Source organism: Brachyhypopomus gauderio, chromosome 9 (assembly GCF_052324685.1).
Source record: "Brachyhypopomus gauderio isolate BG-103 chromosome 9, BGAUD_0.2, whole genome shotgun sequence".
Lineage (NCBI taxonomy): Eukaryota > Metazoa > Chordata > Actinopteri > Gymnotiformes > Hypopomidae > Brachyhypopomus > Brachyhypopomus gauderio.
In genome coordinates this window covers 11,157,942-11,178,623 of record NC_135219.1, presented here as the reverse complement: position 1 = coordinate 11,178,623, position 20,682 = coordinate 11,157,942, and the positions used below count along the sequence as shown (strand labels likewise).

Below are 20,682 nucleotides of genomic sequence, written 5' to 3'. Positions count from 1 at the left end.
TCATATTGGAAGAGGATGTAATTTTTTCTCAAATTACTAGCATTATTAGCACTAACATTTCTCAAACATCAGATAGATCAAAACAGGCACAACAAATTAGTTAATAAACCCTTTATATACTGAATGTAGAGATACAGTGGAAAAACAAACACATATACACACGCCCATACATATATACAATCAGATGAGATTGTTTAACCTCCTGCATTTACCTACGTTCCCACCATAAACAAGAGTCCTTACAACAAGAGAGGATATGATGCACTGCATTTCAAATCACCATGGTTTCAAATCACCACTCAGAGGCACAAACAGCAATAAAGAATGGATTCACAAAAAACAAACAAGCAAACAAACAAAAAACATCTATGGCAATCTTGGACTCATGGTCTCTAGCTAGCATACACATCACAGTGGGTTTGTTGCAATATCCCTTAAAATTGGGTAAGTTAATTCTACCATTCCTTAAAAAGTTTGCTTTGCCCAGAATACTGAGGTCATGTGACATGCCTCCCACTTTTATAAACGTGGAGGTGCCACTCCATAACCCTCATGTCCTTGTAAACACTGTAACAGAAACAGATTCTGTAAGCAATGACAACCAATGCCATGAACCCAATAAAGCTGCTACACCTCTCCCGAGGTTATACAGGTTGTTCTTCTGCATGTATAATTATGTACAAAAATATGTAATTGTGAAGATGTACTATGTATTCAGTGCATTCAAGTAATCTCAGAATTATCATAATTATGAAGTTCTGATATTCACGAATGCTTTCAAAGATCATACCCCAATCTGATTCTACATAGTAATATTTACAAACAAAAAAACAGGAAAGAAAAAACGTTCCATGTTTGAGTTGTCAAATATAAAAACTCTAATTCTAATTCTGTTGAAGTATAAGGAAGGGTTATGATTATCGGGGATTTGGAAATTGAACAGCATTGAACTTGCATGGAACATAAAATGTAACTAGATAAAAATGTTGTATTTAGCATCAAATAAATGTATACTGTATCTGTCAGAAAGCAATTAATAATCTGGCACTGTAATTAAATAATTGCTATCTTCAGATCAGCACCTGAAAGCAGTAAGTTGTGGACGAAGTCAAACATTGCAATGACTTCTGGGAGTTGTAGTTCAGCACTTAGTGAAAATGGTGGGAAAGTAAAGTAATGCAAAGAGGAACATCTCAACAGATGAGGTTACAATTGTGTTTAAGCTCTAAATACCATCATACAATCATGGTTTTTATAAAGCATCAAGACTGCATGACCGTGGGGGGAAAAAACGTTCTAAGCACAAAAAAAATGTATTTTATATATATATTTCACAAATACCTGTACAAAAAGAAGAAAAGATCCATAAAATTGAACATAATCCTAAATCAAACAAAAAAACAACAAAAACCTCATTCATTCACAGATTGCTCTGATGGGAGCATGCATGCACTTTTTTTCTGATGACAAGTTAGCTTCACACCACAGCCAGACACAACTGAACATCTTACAACGTAACTAGAATGTTAAGCAGTTGCTATGCAACAGTCACTATAGGTTTAAGGTCTTTGCTGTGGAAGCTTGTTTCCTTGACCTGTCCATTCTACTCAGTGACCGCCTCCAATTGCCACTGTATCTACATGTGTGACTGTTGAAAGAACACTTGTTGGGAACAACCGAAAGAGAAACTTGACAAGCCTTATACCTTGCACACCGTTTGCACAGAACTGAGAGATACACTGGAATTGTTTCAATGGATTCTGCATCTTAATTCCAGTGCAGGGCCTCATGACAAGATCAGGGCATGCCAGCGTCTCCAGCCCAAAGTAATTCATCTCCGAACCAAATCTGACAATCTGGTGCTTCGGAGATGAGGGCACTTCCTGGTCTCGTAGTGAGCGCAGCAAGCAGAATACGTCAGAAAACAGAACCGAACCAGAAGAATCCGAGGCTGTGCAACCAGCACGGGCAGACTAATGCATTTTGGCAAATCTTTCTCACCTTTAAAAGAAAATTACTATTTTTTAAATATTCTGCACTTTTCAGAACATCTTAAATTAAAGTGTTTTCATAAAACAAATGCTTTTAAAGCAAAATAAGTACCTTGCATTGTCTTTTCTAGGGCACTGCACACACTCATGACAACATTCTCCTACAGTTGTTGTGTTGTTCTGATCTTATGGCTTAAGACCTCATAAAACAACAAATCATCTGTAAAAGTGTGTGCAACGTCAGGACTTGCACCAGACTCGACTTTTGCTCGAATGTGGTAGGCAGAGGTACACAGCCGCACCCCGACCATGTGAACAGGCGCCAATGATTATTGAAAAATGACAGAATAGAGATATGCAGATTGGAAGCTACTTCAGATTCAGAACACAATCACGTTAATAGGTAGGAATACAATTTTGTTTGCTAAACGTAAATACTTTTATGTTAAAATCCTCAGTTATAAATCTCACATTAAACCAAAAAACATGGTTTCATTGAAATGTTGTTATTCTCATGGACCTACAAGACCACCTTGAACCCAAAGCTTTCCTATGGAAGCCTATTTGAGGCAAATTTCATGGCATCATGGTATTTGTTTTATTCACTTTAGAACCACAGATTTCACAAAATCACAAACGTTATTTTAACACACTGTGAAACGGGCAGAAAATGCTGGAATTTCTCTTTAATAACTTCAGCAAATTTGCTCTCTTGGGTCAGAGTCTCAGATCAGAGTGGCAACTCATTGTCCAATAAGAACCGTTCTTTCTGATTGCTGGCACTTTATTGGTTCTTGGTCTTACAATCATCCAGCCATGCTGCTTCCTACCTAATTATCTTCCAAGTCATTTCAATTAGAAGTGTTGGTATGATTAATTGATAACAAATTGTCTGATTAACTCAACTATAAAAACAGATGAAAGACACTAAATGGGTTTAGTGTCCTCTTTCTACAGGTATTGCTTCCTGCATAATACTAAGTGCTAAGCGGGCACAGAAGCAATTGGCTGGATTGGGGGGGACAGGGTCACTCAGATTCACACTCATGTGTGATGTGTCCCAAGTACAGCAAGATAACAAGGAATAACAGAGACAAAAACAACATGGTGTCACAAAGTAGCCATGGTAACCTGCTCTGGCATGTTTCCTCAAGCACGGCGACCACCATGAGCAAAGTTTGCAACATGACAGCATAATTAAACTGTGTCATTCAGAAACAAGTAGAAAAAATACACAGCCAAACAAAGTCAAAGTGCAGACAGAACAAAGACAGACGGAACAAAGACATTTTTTTCTCCAGACCACATCTGGGCCTCATTTATCAAATGTGCGCAATCAGATGTTGTCACAAGGTAAGAATACGAATGATAATCTATTTCACAAACATCGTTTAACTTTGGATGTGCTTTTTAAGCTGGCAAAATGGCAACATGGCAGGTAGTTATTATGTACAATGTCATCCTTTAATTCTTTTGTGGAATTTATGGGTTTAAGAACAATGTAATAGCAAACAGCATTTAAAAAAATAGTCCACAAGTAGGTGTCACTCAGCATATTTATCAGTTTACAGCTCACACTTGACAAACCATACTACAATCTAGTGTGGCATGGTTTCAGCAGACTGTTTAAGGACCAAACCTGGTTCTCTTAGTAAAATGTTGGTTTCCTGGCCTGGCCTTACTTCTGTATTGTAACAAGGGGTTTCACTTTAACAGATAGTTAATGGGTCCTGTGTTTGATCACTGCACAGTCAGGAGTAATGAATTAACAACAGTTGTCATTTTGATCCTGTTCTGAAAAATACCACTTTAGACTTCTGGGCAAAGTTTTGCTTCCTTGGTCACACATATACTTGTTCATATTCGATAAATGAGGCCCCCTGTGTTCAACAATATTATATTTTATCATGAGGGATACGTAAAGGAATACAAGTCACCATGTCACGTAGAGCATCAGAAGTCAGCCTCTTAAACACCCATCGAAACATTCACAGTTTGATGATGTCACAGTTGTGAGGGAGGGACCGGCACCAAGGCTGGCCATGTGCTTTCCCATGATGCACTGCAAGTGAGGAAGGGCATCGGGAGGGGGCATATAGGGTTGAGCGGCTGTTTCTCCTACATATCACCAGTGGAGACCCTTACATAACCCTGATGAGAAGGGCAAAATGAACCAGTGCAGTACAGAACACACACACACATACATACACACACACACACACACACACACACACACACACACACACACCCATCACTGGCAGGACACCTGCAGTTTGCCCCAGCTGGTTCAGATTTGTTGTTTTTGTTTCTACGCCATTTCCGTCATTGTTGCCATGGTTCTTGGTGCCGATATTAATTTCTACTTCTTGGTAGACATGATGACTTTGTTGCTAAGACATCTCTCTGTCTTTGTACCATTCCACAAATTCATCCAACAACACTGGCCCTGAGGTGAGAGAGAGAGGGGGAGGGGGAGAGAGAGAGGGAACTCCAACACTGTGTGGATTTGAGCATTTGGATTCTACACCTGTGTGTGTGTCCATACTCACAGGCTCCGTCCTCGTCATAGTTACTCAGGTCCAGATCAATGGTCCTACTGAACTCTAGTACGTTACACCACTGGTCTTTGTTCACTACTTTGTACTTGGATTGCTGAACGAGAAAGAGGTAAAGATAGATGTCCGTCACACACAGAGCTCATGACACAGTACTGCAACACTGCAGGCCTACAACACAGAGGAAAGGCTAGCATGACCGATACCAGGCCAGAAAATTCACTACTGATTATTTGAAAGTTGTTATAGTGATAAAGTGTGAGTAAATAAAAGGTCAAAATCTGCACCTCTAGAAACTGGTTAAATACAGGAAATAGCGGCCATGTTTTTCCCAGTAGAAGTCCCAGCATGCACTTGGCAGTATTTAAATCTAAACTCCTCTGATCCTTCTCCTGCAAAGTCACACACATGTGAGATGTTAGATGTCACACCAGACTGCTATAATAAGTATACATTGTACAGATAAGGTCTGAGCACTCAACCATAATCAACCATGAGCTTCAGAAGAATAAAATTCTCTTGTGTACAAAGTACAAAGACAGTGTTGATTAAAAAAATAATGTACAATAACACACCATGAAAATCAGCAAACCATTGAAAGTACTGCAGACAACAAATGGAAACAAATGTTGTTACTGTAGATAAAACTCCAAAGCCCCAACCTGTCCCTCTCCAGGAGATGGAGGTGATGGTGTAGACGGTGTTAAGAGGCTGCTCACTCGTGCACTCACACTGTACTGGTTATCGGGCCAATTAAACTAGAGTTCACCGTATTTCAACAAAACCCCAGCTGGGTAAAAACCTTTCATTGACTAAAAATCAGATTGTCCATTACGTATAATGAACAGTCAAAAAACTATATTAAATGGGGAGGGGGTTGTCAAGTAATCATGACAATCACACAATATTTTAAAAATATGAGCTACAATATAAAGGTGCTGCAAAACAATCTATATTCCATAACTTGACCCAAAAGATGATCAAATCCCCCGTCTTTGAATGCTTTTTAAAATCCCATGCTATTCCAGAAATGCCATGGCCAGTGGGAACCCTGTACAGAACAGCAGTTACTCGGAGGAACGAACAAAAGCTAAATCCAAAATAAATCAGCAGTCTCTCGAATTTCTTTCTTTCTTTTTTTTAAGCCTGTCTACTCACAGCGGCTCGAGTGTTCCTGGCCTACATTACAAGAACAACAGCCTTGAACCCGTGTAAACCCACATGTAAGATCCGTTTAAGCACTGCTAGGGCTCAGGGGCTGATCGGGAATCCACTCACCCTGGCGAAGTCGAAGGCATATCGGTATATGAGCTTGAAACTAGTGGCATCGTTGAGGATAGCCCTCAGGTAGTCTAGAGAGTTCCTGAGTTTTTCTGTCGAGTCGCATCTTAAAAGGAGAGAGAGAGCACACATAAAGGTCAGTCACAGGTGAATATTTTATTGGCATTGCCAAGACTGCAAGCAAACTCCAGCTAGGACAAAGTATGCGTCAAATTTAATCACGAATCAGTTTCGTGCAGCAAATCAAAGTGTCTCTGCTGTTTGTCATTGGATGTGGGGGAGTGGGGAGGTGTGGGTAACAGACGGGCGGGTGGGGTGCAACCCGGCGGAGAACAGCTTACTGCAGTGATCCCATCCCCCTTAGCCACTCCTGTAGTGTGAAGTAGCCCATACTCTGAGCATTTAGCTTCCAAGCCAACACCAGCATCACCACCTGTACAGGTACACACACACTTACAATAGGCGTCAAAGGTACTAAATAAGGGTAAAGGAATATGTTAACCATTACCCTCCTGGGTCTGCTGGGGCTCATGAGCACAGAGTCCAACCAACACAGAGGAAAACCACACAGAGCATTATTATTAGTGGTGTCATGGTTACCAATTGAAGATCCTGTCAGTCATCCTGCTGGTTTTACTCAAAACAAACACATATCGAATCAATCAATCTTCAATCCATTACTTAATAATGAAGCCAAAAGGTGTAACCCATGAATACAACACACACTCATACGACGAGAACACTCTGCTATGCTGCTGGGACACCTGACTGTGACTGTGAGCAGTCACTTCACCCAGGCAGAGGAACACACTAACAAACTAACTGACTCAGATCAGCTGAGGCAGACGGAGAGCATTACGTGGGCTGCTTTTTCAAACATTAGGAAAGGACTGAAGTTTAAGTGGTTTAATACCCCCTGGGGCAAGAAGGACGCAGTTCTTAAAAATCAGTATTCAGCAATGATCATTAGTGTCTTACATTCTCTGGCTCCACTCCAATGTCTTCGCAGAACTTCTCCATGCCTTCTGGTCCAACCACATCATCACAGCCTGCATCTCACAAACACACACACACACACACACACACACACACACAACACACACACCATGTACCACATTGCATTTCTTTACATCATGCATGATCGCCCATCAGACATAAGCATGTGTTGCTACAGGTGAGGTGAGTCACCTGCGTATTCGTAGAACCACTCCAGGCACCTCTTACTGGAGAAGACCTCCGCCTCCGGGATACGGGGCGCCTCCTGCTTTCTGTAAACACTGGAAGCAAAAGGAGAATGGCAGGAGAGAGGTCACCATGCACACTCACACACACACGCCCGTCCTTACACACACACACACACACACACACTCACACACACACTCACACACACACACGCCCGTCCTTACACACACACACACACACACACACACACGCCAGTCCTCACACACACACACACACACACTCACACGCCAGTCCTTACACACACACACACACACACACACTCACACACACGCCCGTCCTCACACACACACACACACACACACACACACACACACACACACACACGCCCGTCCTCACACACACACACACACACACACACACACGCCCGTCCTTACACACACACACACGCCCGTCCTTACACACACACACACACACGCCCGTCCTTACACACACACACACACACACACACACACTCACACACACACTCACACACACACACGCCCGTCCTTACACACACACACACACACACACACACACACGCCAGTCCTCACACACACACACTCACACACACACACACACACGCCAGTCCTTACACACACACACACACACTCACACACACGCCCGTCCTCACACACACACACACACACACACACACACACACACACACACACACACACACACACACGCGCCCGTCCTCACACACACACACACACACACACACACACACACACACACACACACACACACACACACACACACTCACACACACTCACACACACACGCCCGTCCTTACACACACACACACACACACACACACACGCCCGTCCTTACACACACACACACACACACACGCCCGTCCTTACACACACACACACACACACACGCCCGTCCTTACACACACACACACACACACACACACACACTCACACGCCCGTCCACACACACACACACACACCCGTCCTCACACACACACACACACACACACACACACACACACGCCCGTCCTTACACACACACACACACGCCCGTCCTTACACACACACACACACGCCCGTCCTTACACACACACACACACACACGCCCGTCCTTACACACACACACACACACACACGCGCGCCTGTCCTTACACACACACACACGCGCGCCCGTCCTTACACACACACACGCGCGCGCCCGTCCTTACACACACACACACGCGCCCGTCCTTACACACACACACACACTCACACGCCCGTCCTTACACACTTGCACACACACGCCCGTCCTTACACACTCGCACACACACGCCCGTCCTTACACACTCGCACACACACGCCCGTCCTTACACACACACACACACACACATGCCCGTCCTTACACACACACACACACACATGCCCGTCCTTACACACACACACACACACATGCCCGTCCTTACACACACACACACACACACATGCCCGTCCTTACACACACACACACACACACTCACACACACGCCCGTCCTTACACACTCGCACACACACGCCCGTCCTTACACACTCGCACACTCGCACACACACACACACACACACACACACACACACACACACACACACACGCCCGTCCTTACACACTCGCACACACACGCCCGTCCTTACACACTCGCACACACACGCCCGTCCTTACACACACACGCCCGTCCTTACACACACACGCCCGTCCTTACACACTCGCAAACACACGCCCGTCCTTACACACACACGCCCGTCCTTACACACTCGCACACACACGCCCGTCCTTACACACTCGCAAACACACGCCCGTCCTTACACACACACGCCCGTCCTTACACACTCACACACACACGCCCGTCCTTACACACTCACACACACACGCCCGTCCTTACACACACACGCCCGTCCTTACACACTCGCACACACACGCCCGTCCTTACACACACACGCCCGTCCTTACACACTCGCAAACACACGCCCGTCCTTACACACACACGCCCGTCCTTACACACTCGCACACACACGCCCGTCCTTACACACTCGCACACACACGCCCGTCCTTACACACTCGCACACACACGTCCGTCCTTACACACACGCCCGTCCTTACACACTCACACGCCCGTCCTTACACACACACACGCCCGTCCTTACACACACACACGCCCGTCCTTACACACACACACACACACACACACGCCCGTCCTTACACACACACACACACACACACACGCCCCCGTCCTTACACACACACACACACACACACACGCCCGTCCTTACACACACACACACACACACGCCCGTCCTTACACACACTCACACACACACACACGCCCGTCCTTACACACACACACACACGCGCCCGTCCTTACACACACACACACTCACACACACGCCCGTCCTTACACACTCGCACACACACACACACACACACTCCCGTCCTTACACTCGCACACACACGCCCGTCCTTACACACACACACACACACGCCCGTCCTTACACACACACACACACGCCCGTCCTTACACACACACACACACACACGCCCGTCCTTACACACACACACACACACACACACACACACACACACACACACACACACGTCCTTACACACACACACACACACACACACACACACACGCCCGTCCTTACACACACACACACACACACGCCCGTCCTTACACACACACACACACACACACACACACACCCGTCCTTACACACACACACACACACACCCGTCCTTACACACACACACACACACACGCCCGTCCTTACACACACACACACACACACGCCCGTCCTTACACACACACACACACACACGCCCGTCCTTACACACTCACACACACACACACACACACACACACCCGTCCTTACACACTCACACACACACACGCCCGTCCTTACACACTCACACACACACACACACACGCCCGTCCTTACACACTCACACACACACACACACCCCCGTCCTTACACTCTCACACACATGCCCGTCCTTACACGCCCACCCTTACACGCCCGCTCACACACCCCGTCCTTACACATTCACACACACGCGCCTGTCCTTACACACTCTCACACACACACGCCTGTCCTTACACACTCTCACACACACACGCCTGTCCTTACACTCTCACACACACACGCCTGTCCTTACACACCCGCCCTTACACACCCACCCAGACACACCCATACCCGCTTGTCTTTACACACGCCCGTCCTTACACACACCCGCCCACATACATGCCCGTTCTTACACACCCACCCATCCTTACACAGCCGCCCACACACACGGTGGGGGGGTGAAGTGAAGTGGGTGAGGTGAAGGTGGGGTGAGGTAAAGGGGGGGGTGAGGTGAAGGGGGGGGTGAGGTGAAGGGGGGGGGAGTGAGGTGAAGCACCTGTCCTGTCGGCTCTTCTTGGCAGACAAATCGTCTCCTGCAGTGGGCCTCCTCTTTTTCCTGGGGGGCATGGCTCTAGGACAGCAGGCTAAGAGACAGAGGCAGAGACACGGTCAGGCCGAGGACCCAGGGACACGGTCAGGCTGAGGTGAGGACACAGGGACACGGTCAGGCTAAGGACCCAGGGACACGGTCAGGCCGAGGACCCAGAGATGAGGTCATTACCTGTGGTGTGTGTGTCCGGGCCAACGTCTTCAGTCAGGTTCTAGTAGGGGGGAAAACAAAACGTGTCATACACTCCTCCTCTCTCACACACACACACACACACAATACATTGCAGCAGAGTCTGTCAACTGCATTAGCATACTGCTGTGCAAGAGAAGTATGTGTGTGTGTGTGTGTGTGTGTGTGTGTGTGTGTGTGTGTGTGTGTGTGTGTGTGTATAATGTAGGTGGCTCCCACTTTTATGTTCCCAAGATTCTAACCTTTACAGATACTGCCTGCTTTCTCTCATCAAACAGAATCTCAAGGGCAGAAAAAACAAAATTTCACCATAGCCAAATAAGCCTACTGAAAACCACCCTAGCGGTGCTGAACGCCGTCATGTCCTGACATTAACTGCACCATGACTGGGGAGTCTGGGACATGACAAACTAAAGTCTTTGTACCGTGGCTTCAGCAGCCAAAAGCTGACGACACTACATGACGACACAGCAAATACACTGCAGGAGGAGAAAAGTGCTCATGACAACTGGTTACATTCTCCACCCCTCACAGCAGCCTGTATCAGTACTACACTGCTCTTCTAGAAATGCTAGCTCACACATACACACACCCAAGTGGACCCAGACTAACTTCAGATTTTCACATTTAAAAATATTCGGCAATGGAGCCTATAAAAACATTACAAACGTTTAGCATTTCTGGAAATTGTGGACATTTCTAGCGTGATGTTTAGCCTAGGATATGGCCCCGTTTCACAGAGAGCACCGCAGAGCCAGACGCCCATGGCCCCTCGGGACGGCCCTTCTCTGGGGTGTCCTGTGGGCTGCACGCGGACAGACAGGATCACGGGTGTTTACCAGCCTGTGCAGGGTGTGGTAGATCTTGTGGATGCTGGCCAGTGTGGACAAGTGGGAGTTCAGCTGGATATCTGCGAGGGAGAACCAGAGGTGAGCAACACAGCCCCCAGCAGGCCCCGCAAAGCTCTGCAGACAGGAACCCACGTGGGTTGCAACTTGTTCACTGTCCTAAGTTAGGGTGCGTCAACAAACGGTCTGTTTTTGACATCTTAGGCGGTGTGGAAGTAATCCATCTGTTACTGGCTCGCTCGAAACACAACTGCACCAGCCAGCAAAGTGATGTGAGACATCTATATATACACGATAGATAGATAGATAGATAGATAGATAGATAGATAGATAGATAGATAGATAGATAGATAGATAGATGTACATACAGTACGTGTATGCATGATCAAATAGACATCACAGTTAAATGGTTTGTGGGCAGGGGTAACATTGTCTAAACTGTCTTGTGTGAATATCGGACTGTATTAAGATGGACTCCTTATATAACTGAATCTATTGTGTTTTTTTAAACCTCACAGCCTCGTGAAAATATAGACCACAATGTCAGCACGCTGAGAACAAAAATTCTACAGACTGAAGTATTTATGGCGTGGACCATATGGAAGGTTTAGTCTATGGCAGCCTGGAGGAACATACGGTGGCAGCCTAACAGAGATCAAGGTGATTTTGGTATTGCACGTGAGAATGAAAACCCTCGGTGGCAATCTGTGGACGCAAACTAGACTCTGTACGAAACACAAGATAAAACAAAAACACCACCACAGCAATTCGTGTTAGATTCAGTTTTATACATTTGGAACGTCACTTATTAAAGTACACGCTTAATACGTAATTATTTATAACTGTGACGCAGCTGCATGCAAAATAAGCAGATAATATTTCCAAATATAGATGACTGGTCCCTAGACAAGGATTCGATATTGGTACGCAGAAGTATAATTTTTCCGCACAAATACGGAACATTTCATAAGGCCCATGACCACCCAAAACCGGGCACCACCGAACTGGCCACATACCTAACATAACAGCACACACGCACGCACAACTTGCAACGAGTTTACAAAGTATCTGGAGAGTGAACGGAGTTGTGGGAACTGTAGTTCCGATGACGTATAACCAAAGGGTCCTGCTCGGTAAAACGGACCACGCTTCCCAGAGTTCCACGTTGAATAATTTTATTCAGTACCCCTCTCCTGACACTCGCCCCAACTGATGAATGCAACCCAAATTTATACAAAAAACGTCTCATTCGCCAACAAAAGAAGCCTTAATAATTATGTTTGGTTACTCTTTGAAGGCCTTACAGAGGCAACGCGCGGACTTGTGCACGAGATCTACGCAAGCGTTGCAAAATTTACACAACTGCGTCACAATTTTCACCCCCTGTAATTTTCCGCAGTTTTCTCGAAAAAAAAACCTGACCCATTTCCCATTAATACAGTAATGTTACATAATTTCCTACAACGTGTTCCCTGGCATCAAGTGAGCTGAACAGAGCTGGATCTGTAAGATTCCCAAAGGGTAATTAAGACTACAAGTGCATTGTCTAAATATGATCTGCTCCCCTTATTCAGATTGCTTTTTCCGAGGAAATACTTGAACGGAATGGACGAACGCAGTGCCCACGACATTACCAAGCAGTTGTAGCTTTGTGGCTGCGAGCAATCAAAACAGCGCAGGCGAAATACAAAGAGAGAGCAGCCAGCTTTAGTCTCTCCTCTGATTTGCACCGTCGTTCGGTTATCGGCTAGTTTAACATCACAAAATGCGTCAAGCGCCCAACAACGGCTCCGTTGTGAAGTCAAACCCCTCGCTGCGTGAACCCGGACTGCACTTAGCAACCCCCAGTCGACAACCTCGGAAAATTATACTATTAAGATCCTATTGTACTTACTTGTCGCATCTGAGTGCATTTTTATGAAACACTCAACTGTATTTGTGTGAATCTGCAGACCGGCCAGGGGGCGGGACATGTCAATGTTACCCATGCCCACCACTGATTTAGGTGGACGGCAGATTTCGTAGCCACGCCTCTATAACTTTGTGATTGGTTAAGCGAAGTGGCAATTATTTTTGGTACACACAAAGACACGAGTCCCACCCAAGGGCCAATGTAACAGGCTAAGGTTCCACCAAAGCCCAACCTCCTAAAGACGCCTATTGGCTAACGCATACATCTGGACAAATCAACTATTATAGTTTCCTCGTGCAGCGAAGAAAGCCACCCCATGGTGACATTTCATTGGCTACAGCGCACCCGGAACCCACCTTTACTTTTAGCGGCAATGGTCGAAGCACACGTCAATCAAATAACATCTCGCGTGTCGCACACCTTTATTGGTGTACGTCGGCAGTTTTGTTTACAGTAGGGCGTGAACATCCATTTCCTCCTGACAATTTTGGTGGAAAGTTACAATGCTACGCTAAATTATTTTATCTAAACAAAGTTGAAAGTACAGCCGACACAGGCTGAAGACAGTACTGGAGGAATCGTAATGTTGTTTGAACACTGGTCACCCACAGCGACTGCCAAAGGTGTTCAAATCTCACATAAATATTCATATCCTTTGTTTACCATCGTGTCGGATATTCTCTTGGACTTTTAGATGTCCGATAATCACTTCACTGGATTGACACTATGAAACGTGCTGTCTGCTCCCTGAGCTGAAACTGTGGTTTTGTGGTATGAGTTATTCTTCAGACAGAGTGGAAGAAGACTCTGTAGGAACAGATATACCACGAGAATATGATAGAACACCAGAATATGTAGAACACACACACACACATATATAATATACACACAAGCACTAGTCATAAGATTTTAGAATTTGCTCATCCCATAACTAATTTTTCAGCTGTTTCTATTCCACAGTGCCCAACCGACGTGAAGCCCAGTTCAGAAGTGCAACAACCCAATCTTTCTTCCTGCAGCCGGACAATGCAGGAAATGTCACATTAGGACTTCTTTAAACCAAAAAATGTAATGAACATTGAATGCTACACCAGCCTCGTAGCCAAAAGGGCCATCGAACACTGTAGTGCAGTGCAAATCCGTACAGCAGTCATGCATGTCTACCGGTCACCTGCCTGACTGTACAGAACCACTGGCCAGTAGGTCCCGTTTTCCAGATTAGGACGATCCAAAAAACAATACGCCAGAACTGCTGTGGCTTTGCAACAATGTCTTAATGTCTTAACACAGTCAGGTGTAAATACACTTTACGTGTGAAAAGCCTGCCATTGCTGACTGTGAGCCTGAGACGACTGTTCCAAACTCCGTATTTAACATTAATGCACATGATCTTTAGATCATTCAGAATTATATTATCATTAATTATGCTGTGGCCAACTGAGGATCCAGCACAAACTTTCTGTACAAGCCCTCTCCCACACAAGAAACGCCTTACACACATGATTTGATTTTACTCAATTTATGTTGCTTGAAAATGACGTTTATTTTCAAGCAACATAATTAATGATGTTATTACATACACTTGTTACATACTTAACAAGCTTGCACAGAATTTCATGTTATGCTAATGCACATAAAATACCAGAGAGAGTTGAGTATGTTTAATCTAATAGTTACAGGGTGTCTCAGCAGTAAAGAAACTCTCATATAAAATTAAACAAGTGTTCAGACTGTCCTTTTCTGCCATTACTGATGAACTTTAACCAAAACATCTGGCTGAATACCAGAACAAACAATTCTGTCTTTAAGATGAACAACGGAGTGTATTCACTCTGACACCCTGTAGCTTACAGCCTATACACTGTGTTGAGTATAAAGACACTCTTGGCACTTAGCATTATACTTTGATAATAAAAAAAAGTCATGAACATCTTGCATTGTGCAGTGCGTTTTATGTAGGAGTATACATCGAAATTTGCTGTGTTTTGATGTATAGATGTTGGCTACAAAAATTTTGTATACTAGTATAGCGGAACAAGACCAAGAAAAGATAATTTTGGCTCCCTCTTGTGGTGAAGCTTATTTATCAAGGTAGACGCTGCTTTCCACAAGCTCCTGTGTGGTCATCTCAAAATCCCCTAAAAACAAAAATACTGAATAAGAAAATAAATGAGCCACATATATTCCAACGTGTGTGTGTGTGTGTGAGTGAAGACTGTCTACATACCTCAGCTCTAAGTAGGTGTTGCCGTGGCAGATACAGCCTCTTGTTTCTCTAGTTTCTTACACTCATGGCACCCATGTGGACAATGTCTTCAGAAATACACAATTAAAACTAATTAAATCAAACTTTATTTCAATTATTTGGCTTTTTCACAAATACACACTAATAAAAATAACAATAATGATAATACTAACAACAATAATATTGTTCTGATGTTAATTCCTCACCTCTTTCTACAGGACCCAAACCAAAGCGGACCAAAGGCCGGACACCAGCCTGCGTCAATGTCCTTGCTGAACTCTGGTCCCAGCCTCCGAAACTTTTCTTTACATGCTCCAACATAAGACGCTTTCCCCAATGCGAAGCCCAGGACCCCGGCCACTGCAGCAGAGTGCAAAGGTCACGTACGATTCAGTGCTGCCCCCTAGGGGCTGCAGATGTCATTAACAGCACGTGCAACTCTGCATGCGCATCACTTGCGCATTTCTCTTCCGGGGTTTCTAACGAGGGACTTACGTGCTAGTTTGGGAAAGGGTCCAAAGCGCTTAGACTGCTTCCAGACACCTGTTGCAAACAAGCAGATGATATGATTCACTGCAGCGTGTCCTCATGACACAGGTCGTCTCCTCAATCCAGGTGGTTCACTTAACACAACAGATATGGCTGAATATGAAACCCTGGTTCACACACTGGCCATGGGTCGATAACCGACCACTCTATCTGAATTTATTCATCAGCTTTGCTCTGACTGTTGTGTCAGTAGATGAATGCACTTATGTTTGTATAAGCTGTATAAACCTTATATTAGTAGCTTTCCTTCTTGTACACTTTGACAATACACATAGTTACGAGCCTTGCTTTGTTGGTTCTGCTGGTCCTGTCTGGACCTGCTTCACATTCCTGTTCATGATGCGCCAGAACTAGAATGTCCTTCTTAGTTGATACAACATTTGTCCAACTCTTGACTCGTCTCAACATGTGAGGCCTGTCTGGGATGAAGAGGGCATGGTCACCTCTCTTGCTTTGTACTTTTTTTATTCAATATTTTTGTTCTCAGATTTTAAGAATTAGTGTTGTGATTTACTAGTACTGTTTTGCGACCTCTGCATTACTTTATCGATTCCTAGTTGTCGACGTATACGTCTGCATGTAGTGTGTCATTTTGTGTAGTCATAGTGCGGAACTAGGGAGGTCATCACGTTGCTTCTGCTCCCTGCGGTGTGTTCTGTTTGTGTGTTTAGGAGTGTAAGGATGATGTGTTTTCTGGTGGAATGTTGGTGGACTTGAGGAAACTAGCAGCTTCTTTTATTTCTAGTTCTTGTTTGTTGTTTTGTCCTTGTCAGCTCCTGATGCTCACACCCTCCACGGATTAATCACCCCGTAATTCCCACAAGGGCCAGTTTTCAGTGTCTCTCTTTGTTGTTTTCACCTATTGCATAGACCAAGTCTTTATACATAATAATGTGATTTCCACTCCCATGAACCCGAGAAAAAAAAATATATATATATCAGTGATAGCACTGTGGTAACCATAAACCAATGTTGTGGATTTACATTTCATATATAACTTTCATATGAGAACACACAACAACAAAGTATTATCTTAAGACTCACCTTAAGACTCATGAGTACTTAAATGACTACCAACACTGCAGATAGCACTTGTCCTTGTTCTTTACATTGTATGATATAGCAGCCATATTTATTAAGCACGTCTAGTTAATGGCATTGATTCCTGTAGTTTAGTAGTAGTCTGGCTCAAGAGTATGTTGAATTCTAACCCGTGTATGGTACTATCTAGGATGCATTCTGTGAGGAGATGGCAAAACACTTTGTAAGTTACTTTGTAAGTAAGTGCAAAATGCCCTAAATGTAAGTGTAAAGTCTCCAACAGGCCACAGTATTTACCTCTGTAGATCAGGCCTCCAGTTAGCGCCATGCTTCCCAGGGAGAGGGGAAGTGCTAGGGAGGAAGTGAGAAGAGAGAGTGTTGACTTGGATTCTACACTGCAGCATGCTCACAATACCTTGGACTTTACGACAACATTAAGGACAGTTCATATAATTCTCTACCCAACACTATGACTGTGAACAAATCTTAACCAGCAGAGGAGCAACACGCAAACATTTACCCCCCAAGAAACATTACTGGGCATTAAACATTCTCTGAAAGACAGAACCAATGAAATCAATGAGTGTGTGTGTGGGTGTGTGTGTGTGTGTGTGTGTGTGTGTGTGTGTGTGTGTGTGTGTGTGTGTGTGTGTGTGTGTGTGTGTGTGTGTGTGTTTCACCTCGGTACCAAAAGCTCTCCTCCTTGCACTCCCTCCAGATTGCCCTCATCTCCTCCCTTGGGAAGTGTCTGTCTCCAATGACACACTGCAGAGAATGGGACAACGGGTGAGACAGTAGTCCTCATTCGGACAGTTTGCGACAGGCACGCAGTAGATTGGCGCCCCACACACAGGAAGTATACAGTATACATGTAATGTCACAGAAATTCAGGAGATATAAATCTTGATCTTTTAAAAAAACGATAATGGCCATTATTACAAGTTTCATAATACTTTTTGTAATATATAATTTACATAAGCGTAAGTAGAATTTATTCTCTGGATTATTTGACAGGTGCGGCGCTTCAGCGCCCCCTACTGACGAGCCGCCACTGATAGGTAGTGTCCCTAGAACTCGCTTTCCAATTTAGTAATACATCTGAAATCAATTTTAGGCAATAGTGAAGGGTGAGCTGTATTAATTTTACTTTTTTCTATAGTATATACAACATGTTCGACATCTTATGTAAGCGGCTACGTTATGCTCCTTCGTCGTTCTTACCTTCTCTGACCTACATGACGTCGTTTCAGCTCGCGCTCCTCCTGAAGTTTCTGGAGCTTCACCGGACATTTCGGACCGCACGTAAACTTACTTATTCAATAAATCACCGAACTTGGGATCCGACTCGATGTTTCCTTTTATTCCTTCCTTGTGCTAGTTCCCCTTCCAGGTGTACGTACGTTTAGGTCTAACTTTTTTGAGGATAGAAATAACGAAAGGCACCATGGGAGTTAGGTAAGCCCTCTGGCTCCTCCTTCAAATCTGAAGGCTCCAAAGCGATTGGACGAAACCTGCGGTGACGTGTGGCGGTGCAGCTCTGCAATTGGACAAAACTCTTGTAAACACAAAATAAAATCCGCCTACAGCGGGTACCGTGCAACGCTTTGCAATACAGACCTGTAATTGCTTCATATAGCACGCCTTGCTCTTTAAGTATTTCACATTTACAGCATTTGTTGCATGCTGTCATCCAGAGCAATTTGCAAATGCGACAGAACTAAAAGTGACAGCGCCATCAGCGATATGATATAATTAGGATACGCTATCATTATTCAACAATTATCCGTTGTTGAATAATTATATCCTAGGTTCTCTTAAATGAGGCTTTTGTTCTTTTGTAATAATCTTTATTTGATCGTGGCATATGCACGGAGATTTGCGCTTATTTCTCAGAGTACAAAGACAGCATTATGCTGGCGGGGTTATTGTCCCATGGGCTGTACACAAATGCAAGTCTCATGGTAACAGACACACTGACAGAACACACTGAAATAAACTCAAATATCCGTCTCCAGATTAGACATACTGTTTCCTGCAACATACTTAAGTGTTGGCTATTAAAACCCCTAAACGGTTTATGTACATTTACAGAATTTTAACAGACGTTCTTAGGAGTGCTTTGTTAAATATTCATGGGATGCATCCTAACCAACACAATAAGTAGTCTAGGCCAAGATACCACTACACTGGGATACAACTATATACAGATGTCAATGCTGATGCCCAGAATCAATTACAAAATTATCTTACATGTAATAGCACTTGTGTGTCTGTCTGTCACACCTTTGTTCGCAATTGCATAAGCCTGCCACTTGCAGAACAGGGCTGATGACCTCTGTACACCCCTCTGAGATACCATTCCCTATGGGACAGCTAAAGTCCTTGACTGGATCTGTCGGTGTGAATGTGAGTCATGTTACGAAGGTCACTTTCCAAATTACGACAATCACAAAACACGTGGGATTTGGTGTCAATTTGACGAGTTATTAAATAGTGTAATATGTAACTATGAATATATAGCTATTTTTTATAAATGGATACTGTATGTATTGTGCAGAACTATTGTGCAGAAGTATATTAGTCTGGCTCTCTAAAACTGTTAAGAAGATTAATTGCCCACCCCTGTCTTAGTTCAACAAAATCTAAACTATAGGTATGTCCAGCGAGGCACTCGTCAAGAAATCTACATTTTTGACAGAGATTACAAGATTAGCCAATTTGCTGATGTTACTGCATTGTTTTTGAAAAATTACCTCCAAGTTATTCTCCAAGACTTCAGGTTTAGGACTCAACATTATAAATGAGAGATTCTTCCCATTCATAACTGTATACATAAAACATTTAATCAACCAGCGTTGAAATAAAGTTAAATATTTAGGAATATTAGTATCTAAGAATGTATTTAGAAGTGAAGATGATAATATCTCAGACTGCTTGGTATATAAGAAAAAAGCCTTAGCCATTGCTTGTCAATGGATTTGACTATTTTTGGAAGAAACTTGACTAAAGCAGACGACATTTCCAAGGTTGTATATCCATGTAATTCTATGTATATATCACCACAAAATATAGAGAACGCCAGCTCTGTTATTTTTCAGTTTTTATGGAAAAATTTGACTAATTATATTAAAAGGTACCAATTAGTTGTATGACAAGGGTGGTATTAATGCATTGGACTTTGAAGCCATGGTCGGTGCATTTAGGACTAAATGGCAAAAAACCTTATGCAACAAAATTCAATGTGGATTCCTATTATATATATTGGAACCATATTCCTGGTTCCATTTTTAAGAAACTGGGAGGAACTGAATTCCTTGTGAAGTGTGACTTTGAAATGAGTAAGATTTTAGTACTATCATACTTACACAAACAAATTCTTCAGTTCTGAAAAACCACAATGGCTTTTGCCATTAAG

General features: G+C 44.0%; 2 protein-coding genes across 5 annotated transcripts; both read right to left on the bottom strand.

The window, feature by feature from the left end:
• Window positions 1–96: 96 nt before the first annotated feature.
• dcun1d4 (DCN1, defective in cullin neddylation 1, domain containing 4 (S. cerevisiae)) lies at window positions 97–13,521 on the bottom strand. 4 transcript variants are annotated; one of them, XM_077017068.1, is made up of 11 exons: window positions 13,415–13,521; window positions 11,512–11,582; window positions 10,655–10,694; window positions 10,430–10,517; window positions 7,016–7,104; window positions 6,806–6,876; window positions 6,169–6,260; window positions 5,825–5,933; window positions 4,834–4,938; window positions 4,541–4,643; window positions 97–4,437 (listed from the first exon to the last, which is right to left on the bottom strand). In XM_077017068.1, exons 1-11 carry the CDS (start codon window positions 13,506–13,508, stop codon window positions 4,382–4,384), a joined length of 918 nt encoding a protein of 305 aa, XP_076873183.1. In that variant the 5' UTR covers window positions 13,509–13,521; the 3' UTR covers window positions 97–4,381. The 4 variants fall into 4 exon arrangements, with proteins under 4 accessions (XP_076873183.1, XP_076873185.1, XP_076873186.1 ...); XM_077017070.1 differs by having other exon boundaries at window positions 11,516–11,582; window positions 13,415–13,460; XM_077017071.1 differs by lacking the exon at window positions 13,415–13,521 and adding an exon at window positions 13,155–13,324 and having other exon boundaries at window positions 11,516–11,582.
• A 1,843-nt stretch (window positions 13,522–15,364) lies between these two features.
• ociad2 (OCIA domain containing 2) lies at window positions 15,365–18,745 on the bottom strand. The gene is made up of 7 exons (XM_077017064.1): window positions 18,489–18,745; window positions 17,948–18,032; window positions 17,565–17,618; window positions 16,173–16,220; window positions 15,884–16,037; window positions 15,660–15,745; window positions 15,365–15,570 (listed from the first exon to the last, which is right to left on the bottom strand). Exons 1-6 carry the CDS (start codon window positions 18,555–18,557, stop codon window positions 15,667–15,669), a joined length of 489 nt encoding a protein of 162 aa, XP_076873179.1. The 5' UTR covers window positions 18,558–18,745; the 3' UTR covers window positions 15,365–15,570; window positions 15,660–15,666.
• Between the last annotated feature and the right edge of the window lie 1,937 nt (window positions 18,746–20,682).